Raw genomic sequence first — 24,820 nt, forward strand, 5'->3', positions numbered from 1 at the left:
GGCCCTAGAAGCACAGCGATGTTTGAATAAAACAGTGCAACCCATAGTCAGCCTTCTTTTGACTGACCGAGTGGGACCCTATCACAACTTCCAAAGCCCAGGACTGGGTTTGATGACAGCTGCTGTGGAGGTCAGTGTTTGGATGACTAGAAGTCCCTGGCATTTGTTTTTGAATAGGAGAAAGAGTATTAGTTCTAAGCGTATGCTCAGTTATCCATGCATGGACTTAAAGTTTACTGATGTGACTAAGCAGATTTAAAACCTAGCTATGGAGTAGTGATTAGATGCTGTGGTCACTGCCAGGGAAAGCTGCCATTGTCTGCACTGGTGAACTTTTTCCAAACCAGTGATAACTGTCCCAGAATTGGAGTTCAGGTAATCCCTCTCCGTAGGTAAAACACTTCTGTGTCTGGCTGAGATCAAACTTTTCCAATCCAAACCTTGCCAGCTGTAGCTTCTGGTGACAACTGTTGCCCTAGTTGGTCAAAAGACACCTTGAAACGTGGAGTTTACTCAAGTGCTCTGGAATGTTCAGCAAGCCTCCACATTGCTCTTGTGTTTGGATGTTTTTTCCCCCCTTGCCAATGAATACTTCATATTGCTAGAAGACCTGAGGAGATCTAGTCTGGATAAACACTCAAGGCTTCCTAAATGCAGCTTGGCCTTTATAGCTCCAGGTCTGCCATTAAGGGAACAGTAGGTGGAGAACGAATGGGGAACACTAGCCAAAGGGGCAAAGGATGGGAAAAAAGACATCGGTCTCTCTCCCTCCTAGAACCTTGCTGTCATTTTTCCATCTATTTCCATGGTGTGCAGTTTTCCAGGTTTCTACTGCTTTCTCTTCCTTCCAGGCTTCTTGACGTCTGTTGGCCCTGAGCTGCCACTGGCTTAAAGTTAGGATCAATGTAGTGGTGATCGTAGGACTTGTGTTCTCATGTGTACCTCTGCCGAGGTGCTGGTGCTTTTGCTGAAGGCTATCACTGAATCTCGTTCCAGCATTTGGAGTTCAGACACTCTATCCTGCTTCTTTAATGCTGAGCCTCATGTCTCTTTTAACATTCTCAGGTGCTGTTCACAAGTCTTCCTGTAGTCCACGTGTATGCTGTTAGCACAACAGCACTACATGACCCAAAGAAGCAACAAGGAAGTCTGTACTCCTGCCCTGTCTACAAAAAGCCTCGGAGAACAGATCTGACATACATTTTCTCTTTGTATCTGAAAACAGTGCAGAATCCCGATCATTGGACTTTACGGGGGGTTGCACTGCTCTGCAATTCAAAATAAGGACAAACAGATAGCTATAAAGAAAGAAGCACCTAGGAAAATTAATCTGCAGCCGGTAGGACTGCTGTTATTATTGACTAAGTGGTGGCTACGTTCTCAACAGGGGTATGGGAATTAACAAGTGACATATAGAGTTGTGTTCATTACACATAGATCAGTTTACTCTGTTCACAGCAAAAATGCTAAATGTATTTAACCTGGGAATCTCACAGGGAAAACAGTTGCAGGTGTAAAATTTGGCAACTGTTATAAAGCAAGTAAGTATATAATCAACTAGCTTGCTCATAATGGAAACACTAGGAAAAAAGTGCTTGTGACAGTGACAATGCTTTAACATTTATGGTGGTTCTTTTGTAGATGTTATCTTCTCTTCTTACTACAAGACTTCTTCGTAATATGGTATAAATCTTTTAAAATTCAACTTTGTAGTTAAAAAACCTATCATCCATAGCATTATTAAAGCTGTAATGACAAGTGAATTAAATGTATGGTAAAACTTTCTGTTTCTCTGCATGTATTCCAATGCACAGTTCCGTTGATTTTGCACTTGTAAACTTACTGGGTGCTTTTACAAATGGATGCTACCATTTCCTTCAATAGTCGGTTGTTTATGCTAATGATCACAGAAACTGTACAAACAGGCAAGTTTATCTTTGCACAAGTAGTGGCCTTTGCAGATATTAACTCGTTTGTAAACCTATATCCCTTTATAAGGAAGATGTGCACACACCCCTATTATTAGCGAGAAAAACATTTTGAAACTCTTCTCAGAGTAAACAAATCTGAGCACCAGTTTGGCTTAATTAGTATTTGCTCCATTGGCATTAGTGCCTGAATCCTGCAAACTCAAACCTCTTAACTGGATTTTATTCTGTATTTGGATCAGTTTAGGTAAAAAAAAAAAAAAAGTAGAAGACACATAGGCCCTTTCTGGGAGTAGATTCACCTGAAATGGTTAAAGTCTTTTTTGTTTATTACCACCATTGCTGTCTACCCTGTAACTGAAGGGTGATTGCTGCTTCTTTTTTAATAGACAGACAACTATTGGCAGAAAACGTGTTTGGCTTTTTTCACTAGCACAAATTCAAAGCAAAAGAAATTGCTGTTGGATGTTATGAAAGAACACTTGCAGTGAGTGTTTTGTTAATCGCTTTTTTTCTCCTTGTAAACACTTTCGATTTTTGTATAAACACTTCAATTTCTTTTCCGCTGGTGTCTAAGAAAGTAGTTCATCCTTTCTCATAACCAGTTTTACTCTGCAGTTAGCAATTGCTGGCCTCTTTCTGTGAGGAAGTTTGATATTCACACTCCCACTCACAACTAAGCAGAAAGTGCCAGATTTCTTCTTGGAAAACAGAGCAGGCGGGGACAGGGTCCCTTTCTCCCACTGAGCCGGGAGCAGCACTTGTTGCACATGCAGTGCCGGTGGTTTACCTTACCAAGTGAAACCACCTGTTCAAAAAATATACACCGAGCCTCCCTGCAGTACAGTCATACATCAACTGATTTCATTGAGAATTTTGTTTCTGAGAAGGGTGAAGGACTGGGCTTCAAGATCATTGTTCCTGGAAATTACGAAAAAGGTAATGGGGACTTCAAGCAGTGAAAGGCTGTGCTGTTGTACAGAATTTGAGGTTGTAAACCATAGTGTTCTCCCCATCCCCTACCTGTATGAGGGGATACGGAGTAAATTAACTCTGATCTCTTGGTACATGTAAAATTCAAGTCAGTAACATTGATAATAACTTACTTAAAATGAAGAGCACACCCGAAGAACTCACTGCTTGCTATGAAAACAAATCATCCTCTGAACAATTGAAGTTAGAAGTAAACATTAAAAAATACATATTTGATAGAGGTTATATGCCGTGCTACATGATAAGCTCCATGGAAACTGCATCACTTCCTTTCTTTGTCAAGTAAAATGAGAAAATTAAATGCTATATAAAGAAAATCTCTAGGCAATTATGTTCTAGCACTTAGTGTTCTGCTGTATAAAAATGCAAAGAAATAGCTTCTTTGAACTTTGACATTTTCATTTCAGTAACTAAACCCTGTTTGTCAGTTTAGGAAAACGTCAAATCTTGCAGAACAGAATGCAGGCCATATTACAGAAGAACCAGACAAGTCATAGCGTATTTCCCTGAAGATAGTTACGGTTTTATACAGAACTGGAAGAAGAACATGCAGTCGCCTGGTTCCAGAAAGACTTCCTATAACCAGTGAAAAAACAGCCAACCAAACCCTCTGATCTATCCTATAAGCAAAACCTTCTTTTCTCTTTGCATGTAATTATAGTACAGCAGAGGTGTACAATTTACTGTTGAAAGACATGTCTTCCTCCCCCTCTCTCCCTCCTTTGCCCTATCCTGCCCTTCCATTCAGTGGAGTTGCTGCTTCCAATCTGACAACATTAATTTGATTTGAAATGTCACTGACATAGTATAACATTGACCTTCCCCAACCAGTGTTCCCTAGTTACTATTGCTAAAGCTGTTTCACTTCAAATGTGATGTACACCAGGCTAAATGAAAGAACCGGCAGGCAGAATATTTGAAATCAAACTAATTATATTTAAATTATAGATTAACAATTAGCTAGGAGTCCTCAAACAATGTATATAGATAACCAAGTTATGCTCTGCTGTTAAAATGAATCTGAGATATTAAATACAATCATACAGCTTTTGTCAATATTGTACAAGTTTCACACAGATAGTAATTGCTTTAGATAAGTGCTTTGAAGGCAACTCTGTTTAAGAATGAAGAGAGCAATATAGTCCTGCACCCCATGTCAGCATAGTGGCCGTGTTTACAAACATATCTGATATCAGGGCACTGGCTCCTGTAACAGCATTCCATACTCCAAAGGCTGTCTGTCTCATAATCCCTGAGGCTGTGGCTGGTCGATAACGATGATGATAGGAAACAAAGAATTGGGTTATGGATTGGCCCTGTACTTCAGTGGCTTTGTAGAATAGATTTTAATTGCAGTGAAGCTCAGAAAAAGCACAGAGAATGGAAAACAAAACAATTCCCTTGTCTGGTCAGTTATGTTCATGAGCCCTATGATCCTCAGGATAGAGTAACAATTCTTTAAAAGATCTCGAGGAAACTTCAGTTACAATATTCTGATTTTTTCCTCTACTTATACAGAATGCATGCATTAATATTATCCCGCTTTTACTGCTTCATACCCTTGTCTTTCTCACAGTCGCCTTTCCGTAACATGAATACAATACCTCATTCTCCTTTCTTCCTACTATTCCATATTTAATGTATCATCTTCTGCTTTTTTATTCTTACTCCATAAGTGCAGAAAATGCATTGCTTACGTACATCAAACCTTCCTCTTCCAGAACTCTGGAAATAATCTTTAGTCATTTCAGGAGCTTCTCTTTTCCACTGAGAAGAAACACAATTTACTCAAGACCCTAGCATTCCTGCCACATTTTGTCACACCCTGGATAGAGCAGGATTTTCTTCCTTCTGCTGTTTCAGTGAGGGCCCTTAAAGGAAAAGATTTGTATTGCTGAACGGACATTTTTCATAGTTCTTCCTCTTGCTAATATGAAGTAATAGCTTTGTTATTGTTTTCTGATTAGAGGAGTTGGTATAAGATAATGGAAAATGTTTTTATACTGTTGTATGGACAACTGAAGAGAGTGATTAGGCTGTAAAGTGACTGCTAAATCAATCTTGCAAATACATCAGATTTCCATTTCCCTTTGACATGTGAGTTCCATTTGGGTTAATGATGGCTATCGGCACGCTGCAGGACAGAGGGGGAGCCCCTTTGTTCAGTTTGCATGGCTTGGCTTTTGTCGGGAAGACAACACTACAGACACCCACGTAAATGATAGAACAACACCAAGACATGTTTTGTGATATAACACAAATTCACACGTTTTTTTTCTAAAGCTGAGTGAATTCATACTGTGTTATCTCTTGTTCAGTAAGGATAGTACGGTGTGTTTGCTAATTGATTCCATATGCCGATTGCTTTAAGTCTAGCAGAGGGACATCATCACCTCCTCCTCCTTCTTTCCCTTCCTGCTTAAGAACAACTTCTGGGATCGTCACTCCTTTTTCAGTTGACGGGGAAGCACCTTTTGTTGCACTGTTCTTGTCTTTCTTTACCTTAGTGATCACTTCTGTGTAAGAGATTTCTTCAGTGAAGGGCTCTGCTGCTGTGAGCTCAGAGGCGATGTGCACGCCGGCTTCCTGGATCCCTTCCTGACCTTCGGCTCCTGTTCGTTCTTTATTTTTTTTATGGATCTTGAACGTCTCCTTCGTTGGGGCAGCTTGTGAAATGGTTTTCTTGATCCTTATCCCAGATTGTTTCAGTCTCTCTCCTGACTGCCTGATCCTCTCTCTCCTCTCAGGGGTCACTATTCTGGTTCGAAGCCTGTTTACCTTCTTGCCAAAATTTTGTCTCGTCTTTTGGATATTTTCCCTTGAAAATGCCTTTTTGATATCATCTATGCGCCTCATGCCTGATTTCTTGAACTGGGTTGCTTTGCTTTCTTCGATGTAATATTCTTCATCAGAAGACAGATCATCAGGTGGGAAGAAATCATCCTCTAGAGTTTCACCTGCTGTCCTCTCTTTGATAACAGAGAGAGATGAAGGACACTCGGTTTCCTCCTGTGAATGAAAGCACAGAGTCATCTTCTAGCATGTGTGTTTTAAAAGGATGGTGATTCATGCATTTTGTTTGTTGGCTTGTAGTTAATGAATGCTAACTGACATACAATACTGTAACAAAGTAAGGTAGGGTTGTACCATCGTATGTGATCCATACAGAATACAAACGGCAGAAGAAACCTTTGCCAAGTTCTGTAAAGACATTATGCCTGTTTAAAGTTTTCTTTTCAGTGTGATTCTACTTGAAACTAGTGAATGCCATGGTCCTATGTGTACTGGCCTCTAGTTTTCAGGGCAGGTCTGTCTAGTTCTGGTTTTGTTTTTTTTTTTTGAAGCTTATCTGCTTCACCGAGATTGGACCTGGATCCGTTATTCCTCACCAATAAAAGTGGACATCCTGTAGCCAAAAGAGGCTCTTGTGCTTGTGTCAGCTGTACACTCTCCAAATGAGTGCCTCAATGGTATCGGTAGCTTCTGTCCTTTACTGTCACCAAGGCAATTGCACGTTTTTGACTAACTGGAACTTAGCAAACAATTCTGTTGCTGCCCAGAAGGGGATGAACCCCAACATATTAACTTACATGCGCTGGCTCCACAAGGGGACAAAGTCAGTAAAGGAATGAGATGTTATTCAGTAAATCCAGTTCCACACAATTCACTCAGCACCTGCACCATTGCTGAGATGAACTTGACTTGTTCCATCTGGAAACACATGAATGACCCTGAGGAAGCACCTCTGTCTGCTGTGGTGAGTTTGGTGGCCTGTATGAGCATGCAATGTTACGTATTTATATTATACATATGATACGTATAAGCTGCGTGCTTGGAAGTGGTGACTATCCTAGATATCTTAGCACTAGGAATTTATGCAGCCTCTCCAAAGAAAGACTGCTAGAGACTCAAAGCTCAGAGACACAGAAGATTTCCAAAAGTTGTCCACAGTAAACAAATAATTTACCAAGAATCATTTAGCGGTTAAAGACATTAAAAAAAAAGGGGGGTGGGGGGGTGGGTGGTGGAGCTTGTGGTAATGGAAGGATATATCAGAACAGGGAGAATCTCCTGAGAGAATCGATCCCCTGATCTGAAGACTGCTGTGGGCATGGACATTACAAATTTCTGGCTCAGTGTCAGTGAGTCACTTCTATCTAGAAGTACTAGTGTATGCAGAGTAGAAAACTCGTAACTTGTAGGAGGTGTATGAGATGGACAATGCCAGCCCCTTCTTCCCTCCTAGCTGTTTATGTGCATGTGCATGTTCTCTTCTCCCTGGAGGAGCAGCCTTTTGGTGTGGAGACAGGTACAACAGCTATATAAAACTTGTCATTAGCACTAACTACTTCAGCTGATTTCTGAGGCATGACAGTCTCTGGGCTCTACCCTTAGTATTATTATCTTAATGCAGACAATGGGAGAGATATTAGAAGTTGTGAACCCGTGAAGAATGGGTCAGGCTTACTGAATATTTTGCTGTGAACTGACTACCGGCCAAAAAGACGTCTGTCATTTTTCACAGTGACTCATTAGGAGCAAGTCATGTTTAATGTTATTTTACAGAGTACTAGCAATACATAAAATAAAATACATCATCATGCTTTGGCTCCGTTAAAAACTCTCTAGTAAATAGTTGTTAATACTTAGAAAAAATAGGGATAAATTATGTTGCATTGATTACAGCAGAATGTTATTCAACTCATCTGTCAAAATCAGCAGGAACAAAACTACAATGCTTTGCTAATGATCATCTTCATTAACATGTGCAAATTAACATTAATTATATAAAGACTTCTATATATAAACATAATCCCTTCTTTTCTGAAAATGAACTAAAACACAGCTGGATAATAATTCCTCAAAGTTTGTAAATTATAGCCCACTCCTTCAGCTGAAATGGTAACAAAAATGTTTCCAGAATGACTATTCTGAAATGTCAGTCCATGCAGAAATGAATACAATATGGTGAATAGGGTATGCTGTTCATATGAAGATTACTTTTTAAAAAGAGAGAAGGCAGAGAGACTATTTTCTCTGCAATATTTAAGTTGTCTTCCTTTGGAAGAAGAATAAATTTTTCTGTACTTTTTGTCAATTGTTTGTCAGATTTGTATTGTATTTAGCTTTATAGTCTATTAGCTAAAGAAGAGAGCGCTTTAACTTTCATACATATGTGTTAGAACTAAGATTTATGAACAGCAACATGTGAGGTGAAGGCGTTGTAGATGAGACACAGAAACTAGAGCTGCAGGTCCTGAAGAGCATTCTTCATTCTGCTACAGACTCTGAGAATGATCTTTGCCAAACCTTGGATTTTCTCCTTGTCCTTGGTTTCTGCACACATCTTGCAGAATCAAATGTAGCAAGGCGAAAAATCAGTTTGAATTTCTATCTCCTCTTAAAATTTCTGGCTGGAAGATGTTACCAAAATGGAAAGTATTAATGAAACTGGCTAGCATGTTAGGGAGGTTTCATAATAAAAATGCAGGGATTTAGGCTCAGTAGGTGAGCTTTCTCATCTGCTTCCTTTCTTTCTCCTGCCCCTCCGCATTTCTTCCTATCCCTAGGTATCAGTGGGGTAGAGAGAAGAGAGGAGCTCATCCTTCCTAAAGCAGGAACGGTAAGTTCTAGTGCCAGGTGGGAAATAGATGGAGTCAAAGCATACAGCTACCAGCTCATTTATAGATTCACTAAAAGCAAAGACCAAACACCTACTGATTTCAGTTGCACAGGACAGAGCCCTACACTGGGGGACAACTTTCTTCTTGGCTGGAAAGTGGATGGGACTGGAAATAGCAGGACTGGACAGCCTGATCTTGGGGGAGGGTAAGAAGGAGTTGAGCAATCAATGCTACTTGAAAGCTTTTAGTTAAAAACCTGCTTAAGCATTTTGCTAGGAAGGACTCGTTATCTGCCACCACCACCTCATGGGAAGTAAGGGATGATCTTTAAGCTAAGTTTGTAAGTGCTCAAATAAAATGAGGGCAGGAGATGATTTCACAGTAAAAGATGGTACCAAATGGCCAGGTATTTTTAACCTGATTTCTCAAGGAAAGAGGAGTGCAGTCATATGGTCTGTCTGGTGGTTGATACAAAGGGCATGCACTCTGCTTGCCCTGCCTACCAGCAAAAACTGAAGACATGAGCATGCCAGAACCAGAAACCAAGAAACAAATCTGTGGAAGCTGATCATTCCCCTTCTCTTTCATCAGTCCTCCTAGATGGAGCACCTGGAGAGGGTGCACCCTGCAGAGGGTGCTCACACTGGTCCTGATATAGCTTGTTGGCCATAATCTCCTGAAAAGTTAATCCACCACTCAACGCGCTGAAAATAGACCTGGACCTTTCAAAACAAAACAATTTTTTTCTTTCTGCTCCAAGAAAAAAAGTTGGGAAATCAGTCATGTAAGTGGTTGATTTGAAAGTCCTCTTGTTTTTGTACAAAAAGCGTAGCATATATGGTTACATTATGCAGCTCCCACCCTCTCACCCTAACATAGCCTCTCCACTAACACATAAACATTTGGGCATTTTCCAGCAATTTGAGAACGGAGCTGAGCTCAAACATGACGAAGTAAGCTCTCTGCTGAGGAGCCGGCTGTGTCGCAAGTTGTTCCGTCTGTCCTCCCAGCTGATGTCTGTCCTGAGCAAACACGCCATGGCTCAGGTACCTTGCTTGTAGATCTCGACCCGATGTTTTTGGCAGGTGACTGGTGGGAGGGGAGCCGAGAAGAAGGGTTGTGTGTTATGAATGGGTGTAGGAGGGGAGAAGGGAGAAATGAGTCAGATGAGACGGTGCGTTGTTGAAACTGGAAGTATTTTGGAAAAATGCCTGTGTGTGGAAGGAAATCAGGTGTGGAAGGAGAAAAGCTTCAGGTTCTGTGGTAGCAGAGGAAGGACTGAAGGCATTGTTTGCAACGGTAAGGGGAAAGCCTGGAGACCTTTGCAGCCAGGCAGGGAGAGAAATAGGCCACAAAGCTGTAGGGTTAGTTAGATCCACTGCTTAAGAAACAACTTTAACAAACAAAACTTAAAGAGTGGCTGGTGATGTCCCTGGCACAGTGAGTTTACTAAGAAAGCATTTAAAACCTGAACTTTGGCTTTTCATCGTTTTTGAGTATTTAACTCCTCAAATATGCATAGCCAAAGAAGTCCGAGTTTTTAAGGGCCTGGCTGAATACAAAGAAAACACATGAGTAAACCTCAGCTTTGATGAAGAAAGCCAGCACAGACTGTGTTTGAACGGATGGCTCTGGGGACAGTGAATATTGAAACCCAGATGTTTCTAACACTGGGCTCCCAAGAAAACCTGACTCCGTCATTGTCATTTTCTCCCTCTGCTCCCATTTCAATTTAATTCACAATTAGAAAATTTTCGAAGGGATGTATTCTGTGTCCTTCACACGGGCCTCAAGGAAGGGATCACAGCAGTAGCGTTTTTCTCCCATAGGATATAACGAGGCATTTATGAAGGAGGGCTAATGCACCTGCTCCTTGAACCACGCAAAGCACAAGGTGCAGACTCTTTTTCACCTCACAGAAACCTTAAAAGCAATAGGTAAATAATCTTAAATGTGGCAATGCCCCTAATCAACGTTATGAGACTCTTGAGGTGTCGATGCTCAGATAATTGAAAACTGGGGGAAAAGAGACTGTCTCAAAACGTGCCTACTTGATAACCCTGCCTGCACAGTCAGGCTCTTCTCATCTCTAGGCAGGGAAAGGAGGGAGATGGCAGAGCAAATCGTTGAGTGATGTCTCAGGTATTTTGCTGCAGTGGTGTCCTGGCAAAGATCAGGTCAGCTCTAATAGCACCTTTCACTCTTACTGCTGAACTATGGAGCAGATAAGCCAAGGGGGCTGCTGGAAGAATGTCATGCCTTCAGCGAGGTCAGTGAGGCTAGGCAAAAGAAAAAAGGTTATTAAAACAATTTGCTCACAAACGTGTTAGCTAAATGTCCGCCCTTTATCTTTGTAAGCACAGATGGGATCAATAATTAATAGCAGCAGTAGTATTGTTTTCATTAAGAAAAGGTGTGTTGCTAATTTAGAGTTCACTGGATTTGCTAGACGAAGCAGTGACATAGTGTCACTGTACAGCAATACTTAGGCTTTAAGTACATGAGACTTCTAATGATAATTTCAGTAATAATTTTATTATAGTGCCATTTTAAAATAAAAAATAATGGGATATGAGGACATTTTAATGGATGTGGGGAGCTCAAGAGCTTCACTCCCCTCGTCCTTTCATGTTTTTTGGCACACGTATTCTGGGTTTGTATTTCAAAGCCCAGACTGGGCTTCTAGAGTCAACAAGGAGAAAAAAAGATAATACATTGTCTTATGAGTAAATATTTGCTAGAAACTCTATAAACCAGTTTTGCGTTCTCTTTTCAAATAGCTTCAAAGTGTAACTCTAACAAGCTTTAATAAAGGCAACTGTTATCAGCTCTCCACTATTATCTAATTTAAATTAAAACTTTAGCAGAACAAAACTTTTTAAAACATGAAAAACAATAGCAGAGAAAAACAGAATGGCCAAATAAATAATTATATATATTAAAAATCATATCTATAAAATATATATTATATATATCCATAAAATCGAGACTCAAAACACTCCTAAAGAAACTGCTCACAGCGTATGTAGGGAGGAGAGACAGATGAAACTCTGTAACACGGAGTCATTGTGTTGCACAGGGAAAAGGTCAGAGCAAATGATCTTTCAGCCTTGGGATGTGTGACAGGGAAGGTGCAGGTGATGATTAACATAGGCACAGATGGGACTGGTGATCACCTGACAATTCTGAAGCAGAACACGAAGCAGCAAAATGGTCGAAGGCCACCCAGCACTTGGTCTGGCGCTGCTGCCGTGTCTATGACAACTAGTGATGCAAATGACTGGCAGCGTATGGGCAGGAAACACAATGTTTAAAAAAATCCTAGAAATTTGCATGTTAAATGAATGATTTGTTATTCAGACTGGCAGCCGAGGTAAATCACTAAAACATCTCCTTGAAATTTCTCTCTAAATAAATACGAAACTGCTGATGAATAACCAATTACAAATCATTCAGTACTTTTACCCATATTCTAATGGTTAAGAGTGAAGCTTTATAAATCTCAAGCGATCCCTTCATTTTTTCTGCAGATATACCATTTCAAAATCTCTGCCATCAGGCCGAAAAGTTGCTCAGATGAGGGAGAAATAGGATTATTTTAAAAGGGCACCTAAGGGATTTTATCAAGTAAAGCAGATAGAGAATAAACACTTCAGCACGTCAGACTTCATGGCCAAGTGCTGTGGCTTGTATTTAGAATTATTTTTACATAATGAAAAAGCAGCCTGGCCAGAACAGTCAATCCCCTCATTTCTCTTTTGTGAAGCCTAATGCACATCCCTTTTCTTTTAATTCTGACAGAAATTCATTAATTTAATGAGGAGCATACAATGACCATAAAGAAACCCAGCTCATTCTCTCATTATCTGACTGCAGCAAGCTACAGACAACGAGCAAGCGGTACGCAGTTATACCACATTGCTCGGAGAAAGCCCTTGGCTCTAGGCCACCACATGCTGCATAAAAAGGACTACTGCAGCTCCAGGGGAAAATTAAAGCTTCACAGTCACTTTGCTTTGCTATTGTTTTATGGAGCTAGCCTAGGGAATAGCTCTGCAGGTCAGTCTGCAGGTTTGCAATCAAAGTGGTGAAATTTCTCACTTCCAATTCATCTGTAGATACCAACCCCTTGTCAGTGGAGGAGAAGGAGCTACCACAAGGTGTGATAAGACAAAAAAATATGTTTGGTAATGTTTTGTTTCATTCATTCATCACAAGGTGACTGCTCTTGCAGGCTAGCTAGGGCAGGGAAGTGCTCTCAGGTACAAGTGAAACCCATGCAGCCATCAGGAGCCGCTGAGCTCGTCTGCCCAAGCAACCACGCCTCCGTATGAACTCGCTTCTGGACACCCTTTCAAGTACATGGAGAGAACAGGTACTTATAAAGTAGAAACCGTATCCAGAAGTAGATGTCTACACCAGGTCGGGTGAATCAGGCTCCGTACATTTCCCCCTGCTCGCTCGAAGGGAGCCACACACCGGCCAAATGCACAAACGCCTGTGTTACTGATGTCTAATGCCTGGCAAGACGCATCCCGCCCCACATTCTAAACGTGCTGTTAATGACTTCACGTATTCCTCACGTCTGTGCCCGCGCTGTTTTGATCAACTTTACTCCTGCAGCAAAGGAATAATTGCAAGGTTCAGCTATCCTCAGTAGCGCTGAGAATATAAATCCCAACGACACGTCCCCAGTTAAGTCCGCTCCTGAATCCGGGCCGCAGGCATGAAGGGCATTGCTGAAGATAGGTGCGTGCCCGCAGCGGCCAGCCACAGCTCCTGTTGATAAGTCACTCCAGGCAGCTTCTAGGACCACAGGCGAGAGGCACGGCTTAGGAGGCTCGTGGTGTAGCTACGTTCTTCTGCTGGCTTGCAGGCCAACCGCAAGCAAAGCCCCGAACAACCACATCCAGTGCAAATGTAAATTAAGATGGGTTGTTTCCACCACTCAATGTTATTAGGGGGAGAAAAATCAATGGCAGCCCTGAGAAGCTGACAGCCTGTCCCCTGTAAAGATCATCACAAAGGAACAGGTCTGGGGACTCCAGTTACACCGGATCAGATGGTGTAGAGCCAAGTTTATAATCTGCCGTGAACACAGTCCTGTGAAATACGCAACCTATTTCATTTTACGAACACAGAAATGGCCCAACAGCTGCTATTTTAATTTATTTTTAATTTCCCTTCCTCCTCCTCCCTTGTGAACATGTCACTAGAAATACAGTTTTTCTTTAGCTGGCTGACAGCGGTTGATTTTTTTCTAAAAATCACGGGTAATTTATGATCTTCTTGGCTGCCTGCAGTACTTCAGCGCCGGCTCTGCCACTCCGCCAGCAGTTGGCTGCACAGCACGGGGCCAGCTCAGCGCTTTGAACTGAAGGACTGGGCTTGACACCGCAAACAAAGGACTCTTGCTACACTTTCCGACACAACCGCTGGGTTTCTTTTATTCTCTGTAATCTCAGAGAAGGCAATTACCTGTCCCAGCTGTAAAAATATTTATAAGGTTTATACCACCAGACTCCAGCAAAGGCCTTGTGTCGTTGGGCTGCTGAGGCCTCCGTGTCTGAGGCCAGTGCTCTGCTGTCACAGAGAGTCAACCTACGCCGTCTTTTTTTCCATTAAGTTTTCAGACTCCACTTTAATAGCAATTTAAGTTTTCTTCTCTCCCCATGGGTTCTAGGAGAAGGCTTTGTCTGGACCCTCATGTCTCCAGGACTAAGAATCCATTTCTGGTTTCTGACCTGAGATGACTCACGGACAGTTTACACCCATTTCATCTTTTTGCTGATGTTCTTTACTGGACTCCTCATCTGTGCCCCAATGCATGTACAAATGACAGCCACAACCTCTTTTAGCCTCTTCTCTTGTTGTCTAAACCAAGCTAGGACCTCCTGGTCTCCTCTTGTGTACCAGGGCTTCCCATTCTTTTGCTCAGCGTGGTAGCTGTTTTCCAAACCTGTTCAGTTTGAACACAACTTACTTCAGCAGGGGTGATCAGAGCTGTACGTGGTAGTCCACGCAGGCTCTGAAGTGTTTTGGGCAAGGGCACTGGGTGTCTGCATCATTTCTGGAAATATCTTGCCTGTAGCCTTTCATGCCCACATTTAACTTTTTTAAGAGCCACGACATCAAGCGGGCTCTCAGTCATCTTGTGAGCAATTAACACACCATTTTCTGTCCTTCCCAAACCATGGGGCCTCAGAAGACAAATTAACAACAAGGGCTCCTGCTAAAAGAACAGGAATTGACACTGTGTACACTTAAATTAGCATTACTCCAGCTTAAAGATAATTTGGTTTCTTCTTTATTATTTCTTTCTCTGGACTGACAGCTCCTCATTTTGAGCATATTTTATTAGTATCCACACCTTTCCTATGCCAAGACCTTTAATGAAAATATTACACAGTTGACAAAGACGATCTTAGAAGCAAACACTTTTAGAAGCCCATCACAAGCCTCACTTCCCATTTCAACGCAACCCACTGCCATCTGTTGTTTTTCTGGATTATCTGTTACGAGGTAAGATATCAGGTACATAAATATGAGAAAGGATAAGACCTCTCATGTTTCTGTGAAACAGAAAAATGATCAAATATGAGTTACCTAGCACAATCTGCTCTTGGTGAGCCATTTAAATCCACGGTGCTAACGATTCTGTTCTGCAGACCTGCTTCTAAGCCTGCCATTCTTATGCCCAAATGGTATCAGATGAATGGCAATGTTTCAGATTGTTTCCTTTGCCTTTTTCTAAATCGAAGTGTTATGTTTGCTGCCTTTCATGTCACGGTTACTCTCACAGGTTTTTTCTCAGAATAGCTGTAATTAAAACTCCGTGCCGATGGACGGCAAGTTTGTGAGCCTGGTCTTTTAGCGTCCTCATCTCTAGAGCTCATGACACCCTGACTTTTACTGCCACTTCAGATGGAAGTGCTTCCACTTCAGGTTTTCAGATTATTACCCCCATCTCAATCTCACCATTTTTACCGTCCAAGCCATTATGCTGCAGAAGGACAGTGGGCAGGAAAAGCCACTTATATTTTAATTTATTTTTGCATAATATGAGCAGCATATGCAAGGCTGCTTCTGCTAGCCTCTCCCCGAGTGCCTGGTGGAGCAATCGCAGGGCAGACAAATCGGTTGCAACATGGCTGTGTAGGCCAGTCAAGCCATAACCTTACTTGGTTTCTGACATGTCCACCGTGACTGTCCACTAATTTTAAATGTCGTACAGCAGTGAGTGAAACAAATACATGCGTCCCTTCATAGGAAGTTGTTACTCGTTTATGGAGCTAATGTAAAGCAATAATAGAAAAGAGCCCAGTAACTGCAACATGGACTTTCTGGTGCCTGTATGCTCACATTCAAAGAGGGACTTGTGGAACATGCAGAAAAGCAAATGAAACAAGTTCTTTTAGGATTTAAAAAAGAAAAAATCCCCTTTAATTTCTGAATAATTTAGCCAGAACGAGTTAAATTGTTAGATGCTCTTTAACTGCAGAGAAATGATAGCTCTCACAGCTGGTTATTCAGACTAACCTGAACAGAAGTGAACAGTGACCTGCACAACCTATAATGTAGTTTGCCTCCCCTTAGGGCATGCAGCACTCCAGGGTCAAAGACCTCACTAGAAACTCTGAAGTAACCTGGCATTTTTAATCATGCAATCAGTCTGGGGAGGAGAGCTGCCTGCTACCAAATCTCTTCCTCAACCGCATGGCCTTTTAAAAATGAATGCTCTCAATTTCCCTAATCGTTATGCTCATGGATGATCACTTTGTCTCTTTTTAAAGGGAGGCTATTGCCTACTCTTTTCATCATGGCTGAGGTCACTTGGGACAATCTCCTCCAGCCAATGATCCTTTTCAACCTGCCTACTCCTTCTATCAATGATAAGATCAAAGCTATCCACTTGAAAGAAAATCTTTAGGATTTAATTGGTGTTTCCCTTTTCCTCATATGCCGATGTTCTGGCAAAAGCTAAAACTAAAACCCACGTGCACTCACCCACGTAGGCGTTCAACGCCAGCTACACACAGGTCATTGGCTCCAACACAATGCCCCAAATGGTTCATCAGGAAAAAATCTCACTACAGATGAGCTGTCACTCACAACCGCCGAGTAAACAAGTTGGTTATACCAATTTGTAAAATAGTGAAGGGAGTATGCTGATTCTTTATTAACAGACTCCCACTCATCGTAGCCAAGCTTCAGTCATTCAGGTCTTGGCACTCCAGCAGTATGCCTACACTGGTATAAATCAACAGCGTGAAAATCACTGCACTTGTGTGAAAGAGACTTTCGTAAGTGTACCTGTGCCTTAAAGCTTCAGTGCACTCTTGACTACTTAGTGTGTTCCAGTTTTTGTGGAGCAATGCAGTTGTCCTCCTCCAGAAAAGTGTTAAATGTCAGATCCCAGAGGGGTAAGCATATCTGCTCCTCCTCCATGCAAGAGGGAAAAAGTTCTTCAATCCACCTTACAAAAGGGATGGAAGTTAAAAAGGAAGCCATTCATATTCTTGCTGGCAGTTCTCAACTACCGTAAGAAGAGGAAGCTAGAAAGACAGCAATCAAAAATGCTGTTTCCCTTCCTGAAAAGTACCACCAAATAATTAAACATACAGAACAGGATGCACATCATTCTTGTCCAGCAAAACCAGGAGAGAGCTCAGAAACTCCTACTGAGGGTGATTCTTAGAGAAAGTACTCATCGTGAAAGACACCTTTTGTAAGAAATATCTGAAATAGCAACAGCTGTTCTTTATAGCTGTATGTAAATCCATATTCACCATATTTTACTACATTTTTAAATAAGCCACAGCTCATGTCCTGTTAGGAGAAAAATTTACATTATGTAATGAATACTGTTTTAAGAACAAATATTTTCAGAGCCTTGATTCTGCTGCAATCATTATGGTAAATGCCCATCAATGAAATGGCATTATGCCATTAACCAGGGGTGTCAGAGATAGTTATTACTTTTAGCTGGGAAATGATTTACAAGGAAAAAGTGAAAGTGCCTGTTTTCTATTCCATCATGATGGTGCAGCTTGCAATAATTGTAATAATAGGCCAAATTGTGCCCGTGCTTTCTCCTGAATATGCATAGTAAGTCATTCAGTCAGAAAACCTGGGAGGCACAATTTGGCTGCATATGGTACTAAGATAACATTAAAGAGGTAACATTTCCTACCTTCAGCTTTTACTTTTTTTTTTTTTTTAAGATTTTTTCCCAGTAGTAGAAAATGAAGTAGTTAAAAAAGCTAGATTATGCAGAGGAATTTGTCAGCTGTATACAGTGGTGAATATACTCAGTGAAACACACGGCTCCATTCATTGCAACTACTGTTATTTATGTACAAACAGATGCAAGACCAGGGTGTAAGGCTGGGAGATGCGGGCGCATTGTGTTACTCGTGAGGGCTGGTATTTTCAAGAATGCCTAATGATGAATACGACTTATCTGAAAGAAGCTTTGGGGACTCGCTGGTATGAAGGAGAAACTATGCTTCTGGCAAAAGATTAAACACTCTTACTTTCTATTGACTTGGGGAACTGGCAAGTTTCAGCAAATTGCAGGATCAGGCCATTAAACAAATGGGTTTCACAGCACTCGCTAGCAATTCACAGAACCCATGAGCTGCCTGCACTGTCTATTTGTATGAATGTAGGCAAGACCATGCCATTTCAAGAAATTTCTGTTCAAACACAACAATCTGTAAGAACAATGAACATCCTACAATGAAGTCAATGAACGAAAATGTATGATTTGCTTGTCTAATATGATTGGAAGCACAGTGCTGGGTTAAACCATTTCCAAAGCTGAGCATGAAAGGTACTATTTGCTGCCATGAAGAGTTTGTGGGTCTGAGCTTTAGTTTGTGCATATACTACTACTGACTGAGACGATGAAAAAAGCCCCAGTTTGTTAGCAGTACGACAGCCTGGGTAATGCTACAAGTTTAATCAACCATAAGTTTTGAAATTAGTGTTAGAAGAGAGTCTGTTTTCCAAGGAGCCTGCAAACACTTTCGCTATTTGGACTTCTACTTAATACGATGAAAAAAATAACAGGGATGAATGTCAGGCATGGTTTGTATGATAAGATTTACAGGGCCTGCCTCATATTACCTTTCGGAGAGGCAACAAATAGTCCTTGCTGATCTGCAGTTAATCTTACACGACTGGCTCAGGAACCTACGAACACTAATAATAGACCGCGTGTGCTGCCGTCAGTAGGTTCATGCTGAAAAGCACTGAGGAGCACAATTCAATGTTAAAGAAAGCAAAAAGTAACTCTCATGTTGGATAGACTGCGCCTCTTGGTTCATTAACCGATGCCTACCAGCGGCTACCAAGGAGATGGCACAATGACAGCGCTACAAGAAATTAGGCTTGCGGTTACCTGATAGATTACGACCCGGAATTTGTTTTTCTTCAGCATCTCCTCTTGTTTGGCTTCCACCTTCTGCACGCTGGTGCTCTGCCTCTCCACACGTGCCCGCACCTCCTTCACGGTGGAGCTGACTTTGCGGGTTTTCTCCAGTAACTTGTTCACCGTGTAGCCTGTGTTGCCATGAGCCTGGGCAAGCTTTAAAATGTCAATCTGTATAGTCTTGATGGCATTTTCCATCTCCCTGTGCCTCTCCTCTATCCTTTTCTGGCTCGCCTGCACGCTGTCCACAATGTTGGCCACTTTGTCCAGCACCGTCACAATCGTGTAAGCTGCGTCTTGCTCTTCTTCCTCCTCGGTGACGCTGGAGAGACGATTTTGGTGGGTTTTGTCAGCCTCGGGGGTGATTTCGCAGCGATCCATTTTGCCTGCCTTCAGCCGGGTCGGCGGGAGGCGAAGTTTCGGTGATCCTGCCAGAACGATTCTGGCGCTGCTGCAGGGAGCCAGGGCGACAGCTGGCTCCGGCGATGCTCAAAGTAGGGCGTGAAACACCACTCCTGGAGCTTGGTCAAATACTTCTGACTACAAAATATCCACACATGATTGTTCAGATACTTTCAGCAACATGAAACCCCTAAAATTAGGAAGCAATGTCTGGAAAGGAACGTTACGTTTGAAGGGTCATGCTTCTGTACTGGTGAAGTTATTAGCGTTAATCCAGGAAAGTTAAGTAACTTACTAATTAAGCAGGAAAGCAAACTTGCATATTTTTAACGATCTACTTTTGTTTTCATGTTACTGGTGTGCTTTCCTCCGAGGGAATTCAAAGAGTGGTCAGGAAAATTAACACGGTTGTTTTTTCCAGCAAAACAACTTCAGGTCTTCAGCTTGCTGCAATTACCACATGGGATAACAAATAAACACACTAAACCAGAGGCAATATAGTGAAAAAGTTGTATTGTGACATGCTTTTCCAGTTCAAAATGTTGAAAGCATTTTTTTTTTTATTGAACAAATTATTAAATCCCACATGCAAAATTTTGAAAGCCTAAACTACATGTTAAAACAGCTGAACACATCCTATTCACACTTTATCTCGGGATCTTTCAAACGACAACTAACAGTCTATTATTATAACTATGACCAGCAGACTAATTTGGATGGACTTCTTTAGCTCTTGAAAATACTCTATACAAGAGCACTAGTAATTCATTCACTTTTATTATTATTTTTTTATTTTAATCACAAACACTATACAATCTGTATTGTAGGTGTTAAAACATGTATTTTCTTTAAAAAAGTTTAAGAAGTATTAAAACAGCTTTAACAGTGATCAAGTAGGCTTTATTCCAATTATTTGTGTTCAATTATTCAACACCAATTTTTACAATACCTAAATCTACTAAGACCTACTTCTTTTGGACCTGTGCCATCTGCTCTACCAGGTAACTTCCGAAATTATGAAATTTATAATTTTCCTCTTTAAAAATAAATTGTTGGAATTATTTATGAAGATGGCAGTGCTTAGACCCAGCCCACACATTTTATAAATATGTTACAACTACACACAGCACACAGCTTCACAGTTCATGCGATAGGCAGTGTCTAAAAAATCAGTTACTAACTTCCAAAAACATTTAAATATCTACGGTATTTAAACACAGTGTTTTCTAGTTTCTCATAAGAAAAGTAAGCTGTAAACATTTTTACCTTTAGTTCATGCCTTGTTTGCTAGGTAATGTGGACATTTTTGTTGGTTTGTTGTTTGTTTTGTTTTTTTTTTTAATCTACAACAATTGGTGGAATAAATCTGTGTTCCCAAAAATATTACATTCCATGGATAAAGCACAAGTCTATTATATAACCATGTGATACAGATACAGAAAATGAACTACTGTATTCAAAAACATAAAAGTAAAGATACTAAAACAGTCCATAGCTGTTAGAGCTGATGCTTTCAAGAATACAGACCAACATTGTTACACTAAAAATGTTCAAAAATAAGGCCTCTGAAATAAATATTTCCATTCTTTAAAAAAAGATATAATAAAAATGTACATCACATGGTCAATGTAGGTATAAAAATCACTAAGTTAAACCATTCTGGATGATGTATCTGAAGTAAAATGGCCTAGGTTTTGCTTCTGCCGACGTCCTCTGTTGTTTTTGGGGCATTTTCTGTTAAAAAGAGAGAGAGAGAAAGAAAAAGGAGGGCTGATTCTATATATGCCACATAAAATTAAGCCTAGCAATAACATATGGACATAACTTTCTGTACTTAACAATAGCAAGGAGTCTGTGAGCTGTGCTGACAGGGGGGATGCTCCTGCTGTTTGGTATCAGACTGTCACCTGGGGATGTCTGTGGGACCCCAGATCACTCAGAAGGGAGTTCTGCTTGAACTTGAGACCGAAGCCAGCAAGGTGCTGGCCTTCAGCCTTGATCCAGCAGAACACGTACCATGGTGAGTAATTGCATTGGCTTTACTTTATACATATTTCATACTTAAAATCCAGTGGATGGTAAGACTGGATCAGTCAGCCTTTTGAAGTGCTGGCTCTCCAGGCGCCCTGCTGCTCATGGGCAGTCCCTGAGACAGAGCCCACCCAGGAATCTCTATGGGGTGACTCAGGCAATCCCCTTCTTGGGGATGGACACACAACTAAGAAAGGATTCACAAAAACCAGCAATTCTGAACGGGACGGGACTTTCTCAGCCCATCAGACAGACTATTCCTGAGAGACTGTGAGCTGGGGAACGGTCGTAGGGAGGCTGAAACAGGAGGGATGCTGAACCACAGCCTTCCACACCACTGCTTTGGCCAGCAGGGTGTTGAGTAAAAAAGGGATGACATCAGTTGGATGAGCCAAATAACTCTCTTACATGTGCAGGAGGTGTTAGATATGTGTACTTATGCCTGCTATGTTGAACCTTACGAGACAGATAGGGAAGGAGGCTTATACTGTTTGTTCACAGGGGTGTCACTCTATATCACTGAGTTTGGGAAGCCATGCACTAATGCAGTAGCAGAAAGTTTTATGGCCCAATGTAACTGGAACTGAAAAAGTGAAGGACAAGTTGAGGAGGAAAATGCAAAGTGTGGCATGGATGCCCAAGTGTAGGACTTAAATGCTTCATGTACCTATAAGGGAACAAAGCCATCCTTTATCCCAGAGCCCTCAGTCCTTCTTGGGTTCAAGTCCTTGATGAGCAAACTGAATCCCTTGTCATCAAAAAGAATCCATGGCGCTCATCTCAGTTTTCATACAGGGTGAGAGTCTGAGACAACCCAGAAACTTGAACACTGTGCTTGTGCATCTTCACATTTCATAAAATAGGTTCCCACGGAGAGTGCCTAATAACAGGACTAGCTGCACATTGATTTTCAGAAAGCATATATGGTGTGAGGGATACTTCTCTCTCTGTGTAACACCATTTACAGTGGTACTGCAGGGAACAGCATCTTGTCAACCTCTCTGGTTTCACTGGGTGTGAGGGGGGGATCATAGCTTCTATAAGATATCATCAATGCTTGAATAACTCCAGTGAAGGTCTAACACAGTAGCTGACCTTTTGGATGTGTTTCAAGGCTGATCTGTTCTGCTGGGTATTTGGACTGGGAATTCAGAGTAGTTACTGGTGTTTTGTGAATTTAAACAAATGTGTGGTTTGTGACCAGAAAAAAAAGTCAGTAGGATGTTACATAATCCTTCCACTTCAGTCATTAGGTATTTTTTATGTGCGTATTTTAGGACATACATTAAAGCACATAAAATTTTGGGGGTCAAATATTTAAACACAGAAAAAGTATATCCAAACAATGTGTAATTTTTCACTGTTTTTGCATTTACCTACCTTGTTATGCACATGACAATTGCAACTATAATGGCAATCTGTACAGCTCCAATTATTGCTGCAATAAGGACATGCGTAAGCTTTTGTCTACTTGGGACAACATAAAGAATACTAAAGTCTGTCTTTTCACAGTGCTGTCCAGTATATCCTGATTCACACCTGAAAAAGAAAAGGTATATTTCATGGAAACTGTAATTTGACAACAGCCCAGTCATTTTGCAGATGAAATAAGGAGTCCAAGGTGACTCTAGCTGAGAAGGAGCTGGTGAGAAGGCAGAGGTGTGGTAACACTTAGATTGGGGAATGGTTTGGATTTCTGTGGCAAGAGAAAAGGCAGAGCAGATATGCTCTGCTTTCCTGGATGAGGTTACTACTGGCCCTCTGAAAACACACGAGCGTGGTGAAGGCCCTGATTTGGCAAAAGAAATATGTGGGGTCATTATTAAATTGGGGCCATATTTAGGACGAATAAAGCAACTAGGTGAAACATGTAGACAAGGCTAAATGAAACGCAAAGAAGCACGCTCATGAAACACGCTCATGCAACATCAATATGGGAGGGAAGTGACAAAGAGGAAGAGAAACCTTGAAAAATGGGGGGAAAGGAAGATCCCTTTTCAAGCTGCAGCCTGCAGAAGTGGAATCCTGCAAAACCTATAGGACAAGACCAGCCTCAACCCCCCTCCTGCCTTGTCACCAAACCAAAATTTGACAGAGGTCGGGTTAGAAAATCCAATAGTCCACAACTGTTCAAGAGAGAGTTCACAGAAGAATCCAGGGGTGGGGGAGAAATGGCTGGAGACAGAAGAGAAGCAGCTGCTCTAAATAGTACCTTGCCTGAGCAAAGCAGCAGTTAGCTCAGTGAGAAACTCAGCAGAGGCTGCTCCTGATCAGCAATATGTGTTCAGGTACTGCAAGATGGGCCAGTGGTGAAGGTGGCAGTGGAAACACGCTCTGGAGAAATTCGTGTCACAAGGCAAGAGAAGCAGAAGCACAAGGAAAGGCAAGAGCAGCCCAAGACACTGAGCTGCAGTCTGCAGAATCAAAGGCCACCACTCACATCCCTGAGCAAGTTCCCTGTACAGCTATCCTTGAAAACTGACTGATGCAAATGCATCATTAAGGGCTACTGAATCATACAATTGGGCTCCAGCTCTGTAGTAGACAGCTGGAGAAGAAATACAAACACGCAGGCAGAGAAACAATCCTTTTGTAAACTGGATCAGATAAGCCTGAATGAGACACAAAATCAGTCTCATCCATCCAAAAGCTCTGTGCTAGGGTACGAATTAATTCTGTTTGGAGGAATGAAATAACTACTCCACAGACCTTCCTACAACTGCTAATGCAAATTCTAATCCCCCTTTGCATGGAGGGATAATAGTTGGGGTTTACATGTTCATAATCTTGTGACTCTACTTTCTCCAGCCATGAGCTGCTGTGTAAGGAGTTTTGGTTCAGGCATGAAACAAGCTCCGGTAAGAGCAGAGTTATTAAAGAAAAACCCCCGTGTACTGTAAGTAAGCTCTGTAATGGCTAGGAAGGGAATCAAGAGAAACATGTATTAGCATACAGGAAGAAACAGGACAGGGAACACATTGTTAAATCGTGCAGAAAGAAACAATAAGGGCTCCCTGCTAGTGAAGAGGACTGAATTCTTACTGTTACTTTGCTTTTCATTATGAAGGTAACAGTCAAAGTGTGATCAATGTGAGAATTGCTTTAAAGCAGAGGAGGCAAAACAAAGCAGAGGAGGCACAAGTAATTCAAAGATGTTTCCTCAGAAACACTGAAGCGCCAGGAAATTATTTCTGAGAAGTACTGAATGGAGATTCAGGAGTATTGAATTCCAGCAAAGAAGTGCTTGTGTTAAGAACGATGTTGGTGGTGGAATAAAGTACTAAGCACTAGTTTAAGCTACTTTAAACTAGTAGAACAGATTTTAAAGCGTTCTGCTGCATTAATATATAACAAGATAATATAGCATTAATATAACAGCAAGATAAATAGAGGTCAACATGGATTTA

The 24,820-nt window shown here is 41.4% G+C and overlaps 3 protein-coding genes across 3 annotated transcripts in view; 1 reads left to right on the plus strand and 2 right to left on the minus strand.

The window, feature by feature from the left end:
• LOC126051190 (dynein axonemal heavy chain 5-like) overlaps positions 1-1,580 on the plus strand; it is a 160,869-nt gene extending 159,289 nt beyond the window's left edge. The window contains exon 71 of the mRNA XM_049830108.1: positions 1,066-1,580. Coding sequence (XP_049686065.1) covers positions 1,066-1,284 — 219 coding nt within the window. The 3' untranslated portion in view covers positions 1,285-1,580. The remainder of the gene's footprint in view (positions 1-1,065) is intronic.
• A 3,327-nt stretch (positions 1,581-4,907) lies between these two features.
• Positions 4,908-19,361, minus strand: CAVIN4 (caveolae associated protein 4). Its single transcript, XM_049830116.1, has 2 exons — positions 18,951-19,361; positions 4,908-5,930 (listed from the first exon to the last, which is right to left on the minus strand). Exons 1-2 carry the CDS (start codon positions 19,359-19,361, stop codon positions 5,262-5,264), a joined length of 1,080 nt encoding a protein of 359 aa, XP_049686073.1. The 3' UTR covers positions 4,908-5,261.
• Positions 19,362-20,142: 781 nt separating this feature from the next.
• TMEFF1 (transmembrane protein with EGF like and two follistatin like domains 1) overlaps positions 20,143-24,820 on the minus strand; it is a 125,431-nt gene continuing 120,753 nt past the window's right edge. The window contains exons 9-10 of the mRNA XM_049830115.1: positions 22,794-22,952; positions 20,143-21,116 (exon numbers count right to left, since the gene is read on the minus strand). Of these exons, the coding sequence (XP_049686072.1) occupies positions 21,032-21,116; positions 22,794-22,952 (244 nt within the window). The 3' untranslated portion in view covers positions 20,143-21,031. The remainder of the gene's footprint in view (positions 21,117-22,793; positions 22,953-24,820) is intronic.

The sequence above is a fragment of the Accipiter gentilis genome, chromosome 27, assembly GCF_929443795.1.
Source record: "Accipiter gentilis chromosome 27, bAccGen1.1, whole genome shotgun sequence".
In the NCBI taxonomy this organism is placed as follows: domain Eukaryota; kingdom Metazoa; phylum Chordata; class Aves; order Accipitriformes; family Accipitridae; genus Astur; species Astur gentilis.

Excerpts from the sequence above, each read along its gene's own strand:
- CAVIN4 (XM_049830116.1), bottom strand. The coding sequence starts at position 19,361 with ATGGATCGCTGCGAAATCACCCCCGAGGCTGACAAAACCCACCAAAAT. Across the intron at positions 5,931-18,950 it reads TCCGGGTCGTAATCTATCAG|GAGGAAACCGAGTGTCCTTC; the intron begins GTAACCGCAAGC and ends TTTCATTCACAG.